The sequence below is a fragment of the Corythoichthys intestinalis genome, chromosome 17 (assembly GCF_030265065.1).
Source record: "Corythoichthys intestinalis isolate RoL2023-P3 chromosome 17, ASM3026506v1, whole genome shotgun sequence".
NCBI classification, from domain to species: Eukaryota; Metazoa; Chordata; class Actinopteri; order Syngnathiformes; family Syngnathidae; genus Corythoichthys; species Corythoichthys intestinalis.
In genome coordinates, this window is record NC_080411.1 from 41695846 (window position 1) to 41709168 (window position 13323).

Here is a 13323-nt window from a genome sequence, read left to right on the forward strand (position 1 = left end):
TTAACAGAAAGAATGTTATTAATGTTAATTCCATCTTGTGGATTTATCGTTGTAATAAACAAATGTAGTACTTAGGTACAGTATGTTGAATGTATATCACTTTTTTTCTGTTCACCCATAATAAAGTCATAAAAGAACCAAACTTCATGAATGTTTTTTGTGACAAAGTATCTGTTCCAATCACTCTATCGGAGAAAAATCCGAGTTGTAGAAATAACTGGAAACTCAAGAGAGCCATGACATTATGTTCTTCACAAGTGTATGTAAACTTTTGACCACAACTGTATCTTTCCATTCCAACAATAATTTACAGAAAACATGGCATATTTTTGAGATGTTTGAATTGCAATTAATTATGATTAACTAATTTTTAAGCTGTGATTAACTCGATTAAAATTTTTAATCGTTTGACAGTCCTACAATAAACCTCTAATTTACCATTTTAAAACAATGCTCTCCATCCATTATTCCTTTTTTTTAAACCTGTCCTGTTCTGCTGCTTTGTCACGGAGAATGGGAATCTTAAGTGTCCTGATGGTCTGAGCAGTTTTAATATATCACATGGGAGTATGTTATACTCCCATTGTGATTATTAATTGTGTTTCGTTTATTAGGAGGGAGCAGCGACCGGGAAGGGGCTATGGGCGGACAGATAGGAAAATAGAAGAGGAGAGACAGAGGAGGATAAGAACAAACAACAACAAGAAATACATTGAATGCCTACAATACCTATGAATATAGACAAGTTTCCTGAGCAAAATATGGGTGGCGCCATCTCTGAAAATGTCTGCTCCGAACATCCGTTTAGAAAGAACAACATGAATTGCGGTTGAAGTAAGCAGTGTGTTGACAAAGTTACAACTGCAAAATCAAACCAGAGAACCCCACGGAATCTCCAAAAAGGGATTCAGCACAACGTAGATGACACTCTGAGACTTTCTGTGCTGTGCGTCAACTCCTGGAAGCGCCTATATATATATGGTTTGAAATGGAATGTTTTGAACAGCCTCCAGCTTCAACGCGCCAGTATGGATCTATCTCGCCAAACGCCTTAATCGAAACCAGCCGCAGACAAGAAGTTAAGGATGTGAAACTTTCACCCGACATTACAGAGACCCTCGGCGGCCTCCAGACAGACTTTTTCCCGCTGTCCTCCGTAATTCCAGCTCCAATAGCGTGTCTTAATGTTGCTGCAGTTAAAAAGCTCGCAGTTGGATCTCGGGATTGAGCTGGCGGTCCACCGCGCCTCCCAGGCCCAGCCTCTCGGCCGACCTCGGGTAGAACACACATAGTCTCGATATTTGTCAACGTACAGTAAGTGTTGTTGTGAGGCACATCAACTTGTCTTCGCTTGCCTAACAGCTTCCACCTGTAAATAAACAAACAAAAAACTTGTAACACTTGCATTTATGCATTGACATAATTGTGCTATCCAACACGTACTGATTAGCAACAGGCTAGCAGCAGATACAGTAGTTGCAATGAATAAAATTAAAGATCATCACAATTACTATCATCATCATAATAACAATATTTAAGGCAACAAGTCTTTTCATGCGCAAGATTTTAGCTTTAGTATTTCTTGAGCACCGGACTCATGAAATAGGAAAAACATGCCTTCCATAACGCAGTGGCAACATGGCTACAAAAACACCCGGTCTTTGTCGTGGCACGGGCTTAGTTCCACATCTGCCACATCTGCCTTCATGAACATGTTGTCCTCCTCTGTCGTGATGATGGCAGATTGATGTTACTCCAGCTCCACTGTTGTTTTGGATGGAGAAATTCTAAAACTGAAGTTGCGAGGAGACATGCGGAAGAACCTCGGAAATTTTCTATAGTGGTGCCATCGTTAGCTAATTGTATTTCCCGTGGACACCATGTGGGGGGCTGAGGAGAAAGAGGAGTGGGGTGAGTCAAAAAGAGATGTGTTTTGGTCGGGTGGAGCGCACACTAATCAGATATGTGAGGTGTCGAACCCAGTATTATGTGAATCACTTGTACGTGTGGATATGTTGCCATCCTATTCTATGCTGCCTGAGCGCTAATCCTGGCACCGACACTCTCTCTACTTGAGTGTGTATAATTGCACCTATTCATGTATGAATCCCATCAGACCTGTTATAGTCCTGCAGACAAGTGGAAATGCTGCACGGGGGCTGCCGCAGGGCCAGGCCTCTCCGCAGCCATTCGGGGGGGGTGAGTCAGCCCATACCTTCTCCTGCAGCTCCAGCAAGGGGGCCGCCATCATCCCCCTGGGACCCAGGGTGGACCATCCGCATGACCATTAACCAGCCTTCAGGGAAGAGATGAGGTGATATGCCTGGCAGCCATTACCCAGCACTGTGATGGGATTGTGTGGGGAGGGAAGTGCAGTGTATGGCCTAAAATAGGAGAGCCCGGGTGAGGGCAGTGGGACCGCCGCATGGAGGTTCTTCCCAGTCCCACATCCCATTGCCCCTCGCTGAGGACCCCTTATGGAGTATAATGTATGTTGTGTGTTAATGGCGGAGCCGGCAGCACGGAGGCAACCCCCCTAAAACCGGTCACAGCCACCCCACATCCTCTTTGTATGATGCCTTAAAATCTCTCTCTTCTATTCCTTGCTCCTCATCCAGCCCTTTGAAAATTCCTGGTAAGTTAGTATGAGGAATTTTTATTGTGACCTAAAATATGTTCTGTCAATGCCATTCCTCTGGGCTGCAGACTGTGACCACAGAGAGACCTATGTGTTGAAGGCATATTTCTGGCAAGGCTGCCAGGATGTATAAAAAGTAAATAGCTGACAGATTTGGATTCAGTTACGAATGGTGGCTTCTCTGAGGTCAAAAGTTGCTGGTACTGTTTCTTTTTTTTAAAGAGGTAATGTACATTAAACTACCAGTGTTGACAATTACTGAACGGTGCTGAGTTTTATTCTTTGAATATAGATAAGAACAGAAATACATGTAGTCCCCGGGTTACGAGTTACGGCATATTCGACTTCCGTAATTTCGACTTTGCAACGCCGGAGTCTTATCTGCCCATTTTTTAAAAAAATTTTTTAGTCAATCATTCAAACCTGATTGTAAGTTGCACCAGCCATAAAATGCCCAATGAAGAGGAAAAAAAAATATATAAGTTGCACCGGAGTATAAGACGCATTTTTGGGGGAAATTTACATGATAAAATCCATCACCTAGAACAGATATGTCATCTTGAAAGGCAATTTAAAATACAATAGAGAACAACATGCTGAATAAGTGTACAGTATGATAATGTTATATGACGCATGAACAACAAAATGCGAACATGGCCAGTATGTTAACGTAACATAGCTATTACGTTAGTCAGGTAACTATAGCATAGAGAACATGCAGTTTACCAAATCATCAGTGTGACCACCAAACACCAAAATAACATGTGAAATGACATGTTGATATATTAATAATTTCACAAATAAGACGCTCCAGAGTATAAGTCACACCCGAGCCAAAATATGGAAAAAAAACTGCGACTTATAGTACGAAAAATATGGTGTATAGCCCCTTACAAAACACGAAAGGTCCTCAAAGTGCTTTACAACAAAGACAAACATGGCTCAAGATAAATTAAAGACAGGAATTATTATACAATGACATTAAGAAAAAACGAAATGAAACAAATACGGCGCATCGCGATAAAAGTCAGACAACAAATAGGTTACGGAGGGTTAAAATTTTTGATAAATAAGAAGGAGCCTGGCTATTAATAGAATTTAAAACAAAACAGTAAAAGTTTGAAATCAATTCTTAAAGAAGTAGTAGCAGTAGTATATTCAAGTAAACAGTACCTTATTGTACCTCACAGTATCATATTTTTTTTTACCTTACTTAATTAATATGACGTCTTTTGTCCTCACTAAACATGAAGTTGTTCAGCTTGACAGACAAACAAACAAGGCAGCAAACAAGGCAAATGTGGTTTTTGAATCTTTTTACTTCTTTTTGTAAAGCTGTAACACACATTTGTACACTTATGTTCAAAGCGATGCAAATTTTAACAATAAAATACTTGACACGAAACAATTGGTGTTCAAACGTCCATCTAGTTTGATCAATATGTAAATTTTGTAGCTTAAATAAGACTAATATGCCAAACAATAGTCCGCTATCTTAAATGCTATGAATGCTAACGTATTTACAATTCCCATAGCAAATAGCTCACACATAACTCCACAAACTGTAGCGCTAAACTTAAATACAAATGCATCCACAAACATGGCGGAAAGCACTCAGGTGACTTATAGTTTAGCTCTGAGACCCCCAATTTGGCCAATTTTCAAAATTGGCCGATATGCATGTGTGATACATCATTGGAAAGCTTAAAATCTCAATTTTCTGGGGGAAGAAAACTTTTGAACAGGAAGGCATTTAAAAAAGATAAATAAATAAACAGCAAAACGCTAACTGGAGGTGAGAGCACGCAAGAGCAGAATTACAGACGCCATGACTTTAACGAGATATTATCGCGTCTTCACCTTGTTTCAATCCAAAAACTTCATGTAGCATGTATCACCGAGTGTCAGGACACAGCTTTGAACGGCTACAGCTGGATTTTTGGGGGATTTTATGGGTGAAACATGGTAATATAACAAGGGTAGCAATGCAGAAATTGCAGACAACAAGGAGTGGTCGAGATGTTCTTTTTCATATATTTACCCTTTTAAACTTTTCTTTCAATTTTTCTTTGTTTGGATAAATTATTTATCATCTAACATATCGGAAAAAAATACGACAGTAAGAAAAAAAAAAATACAATTTAGCGATAGTTATGATGTAGATATCTTTGAATTTTTTACAGACGCCATTTTTTTCATTGTGACGTAATTTGTTTAAAAGTTTGAAATATGCGAGTGAATAATGATTTAAAGTTTTTTTTTTTTTTTTAAACGAAATATTAGACATCAATTAATGATTCAATGCTAAAAATGACAGACATTTTGAAAAATAAATATAATTAAATACCCTTCGTTTTATGACTGGGTTGAAACAAAAGCGGTTGCGCGATGTCTGTAAACAGGGGTTTCCAGGGTAAAACGGACAAATTAAAAATAGTTTGAGGGGTTAATGCCCCATGAATCTGCTATGGCAGCATATAGACATATTGTTCTATCAAACGCAACAGTTGTTTTGGCTTAAAATACAGCAGTTTCTTTTAAAGAGGAGTGCAAGAGCAGAAGCTGCTTTTTTAGTCTTGTCTGTGTTTTCCGCCATATACTAGCTAAAACAACATACAGCTTAATGTGGGCCAAACCAGAGCGCAGCTGTCCTTTACCCATGTCAGACGAGTTTGCTCCTCAGTCATACAAGGTGACATTCCAGCCAGACCCAACGCTGCCACCAGAGGGCAGTGTATCCTCCATCATTAAACAAAATACAATACTTTTGGACTTTTGCACAGTTATTTTGAGATTTAGGCATACAAAAAGGTGAATTCCGACTTACACGGAAATTCAGGTTACGTTGCCAGCGTAGGAAGAGAACCTGTTTAGAACCCGGTGGCTAGTTGTATAGTCTTTAATCTAAATTTTCCAATATCATAAAGTACAGGAAGTAATACACAAACAAACTGGACAGGAAAAACACTTCTAGAAAGCTTTTATTCAGCCAGCAAAAGACTAAACAAATTTACAAGCAAAAAAAAAATCATAGCACAGACAAAACACATGTGTTGCACTGCTGTCCGATTTGGAATCATCTACTATCATCCAGGTTACAGAGCTTGTCTAACAAAGGGTGCCTGATTACTAAATGATGATGTATTATGCCTTGTTGCGTTGCCAACCACTGTGTTGGAACAAAACCTTTTAAAAAATGGATCCTCACAGCTGGAATTGATGTTCATGTTATGTTAATTATTCCCTTCATTCACACATCTTTGTTCACCATTAAATCATCCCAGTCCTCTCTCACTTTCTTCCATGTGATCAGAAACACTTTGCATAATCCTGACTGAGACGTTTTTCACAAAGCTTCACCTCAGAGCCTAGCCTAACCATTATTTATGCTAAATGGTATACAACTTTGTGACCTTCCTAGGCAACAGGGGAAAGAAAAAAACACTGAACAGGATAAAATTTGTCTGCGCTCTCTGTGCTTCTAAAGTCAATGGGTCCATAAGTGGTTTTCCGCTTCTTAGTAATGGCATCAGTAAGTGGTCTGTTCACTGTGTGTTAAGCTCGACAGTATGTTGTAATTGCCCACAAATGAAGGAGGTGGTTTCTGCATATGTTTGCCACCTGGATCTCATGACTGTGAAATTCAGCAGATTGCTTTAAAACCTGCACTTCAATTGAACGCACAATTGAACATGAACTATAGTTCAACTTAAAACTTTAACCCTTTTTGTTCTTTTACTTCAGGAAACAAGCTGAATGGTTTCTAAGATTCTGTAATGAGTCTGACTATACAGAGCGAAGTTTAAAAAATGCTGTAGAAGCAGGGGAGTCACTAGACCTAATACAATACACCGGGGCACTGGCAAGCGAGCAATTAAAAAAAAAATAGCACTTATCTATCAAAAAAGTAAGAAATAGTGCTTTAAAGTGCCTGCAACAGCATTTTAAAAATCTTAAATAGCATTATTAGGTGAATTAGAATCATATTTGAGACGATATAACTATATACGACAATTTGGCAAAGCGCAGATGATGAGAAATAAGTCTTTCAATCTGTTTAACCCTAGCTGTCATTATAGCATTCTAGCATCCCCAGCTGAAGGATGACGTCGGCAGGGTCACGATTTCATCTGATTTAGAATTCAGCCCATTGAGGGGAAATTATTCAAAATGAGGAAAATGTGACAAAGAGAGCAGCACAATGTCATTATTTTAATTTTCTCCAATATTTTTACAGGATATCCTTTTTATCTTAGTATTTTTCCCCAATTGCTAAATAAATGGTATGGTCATGACAAATAACAGTCGTGTGCTAAATGGAATATCAAATATTCAAAATGCATTTATTCAGTACGACATGGCAAAATGGTCAAAACTCTCAACTTCTTGCACCTCCTGAACGATATTTTATGCCACAGGAGTTAGTCCGGCTTTTGTCATGTCCCTGCCCTGGCTTCGGAGAGTGTAAACAAACCAGGGGGCGTGACAGCTAGCCGACATGCTAACCGAGCGGCGTTTCAAAGCCTTATTCTTGCCTTTCGTAGCGAAAAATCACACGAAGCTACCCCGGATCATATTTGGGGTTGTCGATTGTCTTTACTGATTGGCAACTCCTCCGGCGATGAGCAAGTTACATTTCGTCGTTACACTGCTGCGGGTAGGAGAACTCATTTGCCGGGGAAGCAGGTGGAGAATGACCGTTGGACAAACCGGCCAACGTCGGAAGAGCGCATAGCTGCCCAAGCCCAACCTGAGGATAGTTGTCTATAGCCGGGCACACGAAGAGGGCAGAGGGGTTGGAAGTCTGGACGATATGAAGAACCGCACGAGCATAAGCCTAGTATATTGCTCTCCCAGCGGGCACCCGAAGAGGACCAAAGGAGGTGTGTGACGAACTGCCGGTCATCGGATGAGTGGTATTCTCGGTGGACAAGCCACAAGATCCAAGCCACCTCTGTATTTAAATGTGTGCCATGATCCCAATATTTGACATAATACAAAACACGATGTTTACTCACTTCCTGGTAAGTCCAATGGTCCCACAATTGTTGGACTTGTTTTTGCCAATCTCAGGGTGAACAGGAAATTTTTGAAACACAAAAAGGCTTACACGCCTCTCCCTAGTGCAGCAACAAAACCCTGCAGCACATTTGGCTGGCGTGATGCGAAAAATAAACAAATCAATCCGCAAAATCAGCTGAATCCGCACTCCATCTTCATGCTGTAAAGCAATGGTGGATTGTGAAATGCTGACCCTGGTGACGTCATATTCGCATTTCTCCCCAACACAGGCTGTTATTCATTTTCATGGCGCAGGATTGAAAAAGTTGAATATATAAATCGATCGCTTCCACACACATCCAAGTGGTCCATTTAATTCGGGAGCATAAAATACCGTGTGAAATAAGAAATAAACATGCTTTTTCCAGTCATAGGCACTTTAACCAATCAACAATCAAACCAAAATACAAGTTTACGTAAAAAAAAAAAAAAAGTGAAAAAAAGGTGACTTTTTTGTTTTTCAGCCGTCAGTATTTCAAAATCAAAATTTGAACACCCCTTGTTAATGGTCAATTCACTTCTGCTCATGCTCATCAGCTACCATCTCTCCTTCACCTCTTCCTACACTCTGCTGCGCCACTTTCTCTGGACAGAAATTGGGATATATCACTGTAAGTGTGATGCAATTAATCAGTGTTTCTCAACTGGGAGGTTGTGACCTGAAAGCGGTTTATGTTGCCTAGATGGGTTACCTAACTTACCTCTCTCATTCCTCCTTGCTAATTTATCCTTGCTGCGAGCAAATAACGTTCTAATATTCATTTGCAAGAACAATGCTGATTGAGTCAAATAGAAATGAAAAATAATACATTCTGTTACAGACTACAGCAACTGCAGTAACAAATAAAATACTTGTAAAACAGCTGGAAAGTATGAGGAGCACACATACAAAATTGTTAGAGGTTATATCCCAAAGATAGGCAATTCATTCATACAGATTGATTCTATTCATTTTGGTCATATAAACAAATAGCATCAGTACATGACACAGTTCAAATATAGCATAGGCTAAGTTCATACTACAGGTCTCAATGCACGAATCCGATTTTTTCGTGTTTTTCCGACCTGAGTCAGGCATTAACTTGACGGTCTGAAAGGGACAAGTCGCATAGAAGTGGACCATTTCAAATCCGATCTGAGTCACTTTCGTATGTGGTTCAAATCCGATCTGGGCCACATTTTTTCAGAACGTGACTGGCGGTCTAAACTGTCAAGACTCCCAAATCGGAAATCATGCAGCAATTACGTCACCAAAGAGCAAGAGGAAAGGAGGACGGCAGCCATGTAGGCATTAGCGCTTAGCTTGAACTCTGCTTTTAAGCACGAAGCGGGCTTGACTACAGTCATAAAAAAATAAAATGAAGAAAAGAATAGGCCATAGAATTTTCGATTTTCATTCTGTGCGCCGAATGAGCAATATTTCATTATTGCACACATGACCAAGTCGGGGCAAATCGACGCACCCACGTCATTTAACGCACACACGTCAAGGCTCATGTGTGTGCGTGTATGCGTTCTATCAGTCCATATAAATTTACAATATAAGACTAAACGGGGATTATTAATGTGTTATTTGTGTCCTCTTTTTGGAAATCAAAATATGATCACTCTGGAATGACATACAGCTAGCATGTCTAATTTGTTTTGATGCTTCTGCGCATGCGGGCCTCTTTGCTGAGCGCATCTCAGACTGCGAATTAGTGCGCATTCGTGATACTTGAACGGTCTCAATGGACAAAGGCAGTCTGAACGGGCATGCCAAAAAAGACAGATATGGCAAAAAATCGGATTTCTGCATTAAGACCTGTAGTATGAACCTAGCCATATTGTATTAACACAATATTAGGCAAAGCTCTTGAGTGAGAGTCTCCCATTAAAATCACATTTAATTGACATTGTATTCATAACCAGTTAGCTAAAATACGGCAGCTAATATGATACTTCGGTTTGCAACCAGAGTAGTTTACCGCAGTTAACTGCCTGATATGTAAAGAGTAAAGTTGAATCATTGAAATTCACAGTTCATGGGAATAGGTGACCAAACAAACATCAACAGAGGTAAAAACTAACAACAAGGATGGGCAGTTTATCTGGCGCTAACCTGTAAAGCAGGTGAGAAAGTGTCATCTGCAACATCGACTGTATTATTGGCGCACACACTGTAATATTGATGCTGCATTCACAAGTTGTTAGAGTAATCAAAACAATGATTCTCTATTACATAGTGTCTATCAAAAGCCCCAAACAGTCACTTAACTTGTAATGTATCGTTGGAATATTAAAATAGTCAACTCTTCTTTTTAGCAACCATGTTTTTATCCCACATTACAACTTTACAACACATCAGAACGATTTTCCAACTTGGGAACTCAGATCTCTCAACACACATGAACGCAGCATAACTCCCCAAGGTGCTTCGCAAAATTATCAACTCAGATGCCTATCACAGCCAAAGTTAGGTGCATAAATAACCATATTAACTCATTCACTCCCAGCCATTTTCACCGGAGCAAGGCCCTTCGCTCCCGGTCGTTTTACCGGATTTTTACTGTTTTTGAAAGGCCCACAGAAAAATCTGTTCTATTGCTATATAAACATGGAACCCAATAAAAGAAAGTTTAGACTCTCTTCTTTCAGCAGAAAAAAAATGTTAGTTTATATCTTTTTCCAGTCTTTAGAAATCAGCATTAGAAAATAGCTTAGTTTGAGCAATTTTCCAATTTCTAATGAAAAAACAGAGAAATTGAGCTTTTTGTGAAGCATACATTTCAAACATAACTTTGACTTATACACAGCTTTTTTTTTTTTTTTTTTGCTTTAGTTACTGTAAATCCCAAACATCTGAATAATTGTTTTTCTTTTACAAAATAAAATAAACAACAAGACAAAAAGAGCTTTTGATAGCAAAGTAACAATTTATTTACACATAGCTAACATAAATAACATAACTAGATTACGCTGTACTTGCCGTGACAGCCGTTTAAACTTTTCACTCATCGCCGTCTGTCTCATAAAGATGAATTTTTTTGTGTCTCTGGGGGCTCTGCTCGCGAGCAGCACGGACTCAAAGGCATCGTCCGCTGCACTAGTGGTCCCGGTCATTCTGCTCGGTCGACCAGCGCCTGGCATCCCGGGCGTCCTACCGGTTGTTCTGCTCGGTCGTTCGCCGCCTGGCATCCATTAAGGTCATCTTCCGCCGGCGCCCGGTCGTGCGGCTTGGCCGTTCGTTGCCGTTGAATAGGGTTGCGGGTCTTACCAAATGCACTACTGCCCTCCTTTGGCCAGTTTTATTGCTTTAAAATGGATTTTCAGATTTTTGAATCCTGACCCAGAGACGTCTTTAAAAAAAAAAAAAAAAAAACAACGTAAAAGACGTATAAATATGTCTTTGGGACACTAAAACAATTAAAAATAGAACATATTTATAGGTTTTTGGGAGCAAATGAGTTAAGGAACCATACACAGATTATGTATATGGAGTAAATAGAGTCATTTGACAATATAAAACATGAACATTCTGTACAGTATGCTATGTAGATTTAAAACTCAAAAAGTTTTTTGTTTTGTTTTTGTTTTGTTTTTTACCGGTGAAATTTATACTGGGGCACTGCAGATCAATACACTTGCCCCAGTGAAATATGTCTGGTGACGCCTATGTGTATAAGTATTCATGTTGGAACCAATTTTCATGACCAACTGTGTGTGTTTGTTCAGATGAGGTGAACATTCTGCAGGAGTTTTCCATTCACTTGCCCAACAGTCCAAACACCTCTTTGATTGTGGAGGATGACCGGTGTCCAGTCCTTCAGGTGGGACAGTACTCCATCTTGGCTCTCCCTGTCACGCAGCTCTTCACTGAAGGGTATGGTTCAATCTATAGCCAAGTGTCTTTTTGAACCGTTAACGTTGTCTCCATTAACTCGCTTTTTCTTTTCTGAAATCAAGACACATGCAGTGTGTACTCAGTTAACAACAGTTTCAAACATACATCATGAAATAATTTAGTTTAGCAATTGGATTTGTGTGAGCCATTTTACAAATGTCCCAAAACGCCTTCACTAAAACAGCACCTCTGTTGTAGGATGCTTTCAGAGTTTGCCACAAAACGCTCACGGCCGCCAGAATCGGCATCTTTCATACTAAATTTCTCTAGCCTCCGGGATCGTACTGCATTTATAAAGACGTTAGCGTACCGGTGAAAGGGCCCCATATTTTATTTCTGCCTTATTGTTAAAAAAATAAAAACTGGGCTAACGTTTAAAATGTACTGGAAAACCTGGAAAATTGGTTTTAAAAGCCCTAGAATTTGGCCATGACAAAGGTGTACTAACCTTGTATAAAACATTATTCCTTCAGTTGCTACAGTTGGGATGTAAGTGAGTTTGTACATAAGTAGAAACACAGTAGTAAATCACGACATTCATGGCAAACTAAGCTCATGTAGGCTGAAATTTTGGTTTTAATGACCTTTATTAATGTTCTTGTTTAAACAGCAATACAAATTTAACTAAAATGAGAGCAATTTTGACAATTCTATGAATTTGTTGTCATTTACACGCGTACAACTGATACTGTATATCATAGTGACTCGACTGTATACTGTTACTTATAAGAAATACTATGATCTAGAAATTATATTAACACAAATTCCCACGACCATTTGAAAACTTTGACAACAACCAACAAACTAAAGGGGGGATTTTTCGGAATGGACGAGCAGCTATCATCTTTATTCTCTATATCAAATGCAACTATGATTAGATAGGATCAGTGCCAATGATGGTAAATGTCTGTGTTTAGGTTTGCTGACGAATTCAGTCTCCTGGTGCAGCTGAAGAGTCTTCAGAGAGTTGAAAGCAGCATCTTCACCATACTGAGCCCAAACCGCCATATCATGCTGCAGCTCCGAATCAGTGCTTTCACAATTATCTTCACCGGAGCACAACAACGTCACTATGAGTGAGATTACTTTCAAACGGCGCATCAATTTGCATTAGGTGTTGCTGTTGTTACGTCCAAGTTTAAAAACATAAAAGACTTGAACCCTTTCAGTGGATTACAGTGTACACTGTTGACACTCAAGATATTTTTTTCATAGTACAGGTAGTCCCCGGGTCACAACATGGAGTGGGGCAAATAAGTATATAGTCGACCACTAATTGTTCTAAAAGTTCTCCCACTTGAAAATATTAAAGAGGCCTGTAATTGTCAACATGGGTGAACCTCAATCATGAGAGACAGAATGTGGGAAAAAAAAAAACAGAAAAACACATTGTTTGATTTTTAAGTAATTTATTTGCGAATCATGGTGGAAAATAAATATTTGGTCATTACCAAAAGTTCATCTCAATACTTTGTTATGTACCCTTTGTTGGCAATAACGGAGGCCAAACGTTTTCTGTAACTCTTCACAAGCTTTTCATACACTGTTGCTGGTACTTTGGCCCATTCCTCAATGCAGATCTCCTCTGGAGCAGTGATGTTTTGGGGCTGTCGTTGTGCAACACGGACTTTCAACTCTTTCCTCACTCCGTTGCGTCAAAATGATAACAAGAACGGCGAGCAAAAATCCCAGAACCACACGGGGGGACCTAGTGAATGACCTACAGGTTGCTGGGACCACA

At 39.5% G+C, this 13323-nt stretch overlaps 1 protein-coding gene across 1 annotated transcript in view; it reads left to right on the top strand.

Moving 5' to 3' along the window:
* Nucleotides 1–1880: 1880 nt before the first annotated feature.
* Nucleotides 1881–13323, top strand: part of si:ch211-196i2.1 (collagen alpha-1(I) chain) — a 207633-nt gene continuing 196190 nt past the window's right edge. The window contains exons 1-3 of the mRNA XM_057818339.1: nucleotides 1881–1911; nucleotides 11414–11561; nucleotides 12500–12658. Coding sequence (XP_057674322.1) covers nucleotides 1881–1911; nucleotides 11414–11561; nucleotides 12500–12658 — 338 coding nt within the window. The remainder of the gene's footprint in view (nucleotides 1912–11413; nucleotides 11562–12499; nucleotides 12659–13323) is intronic.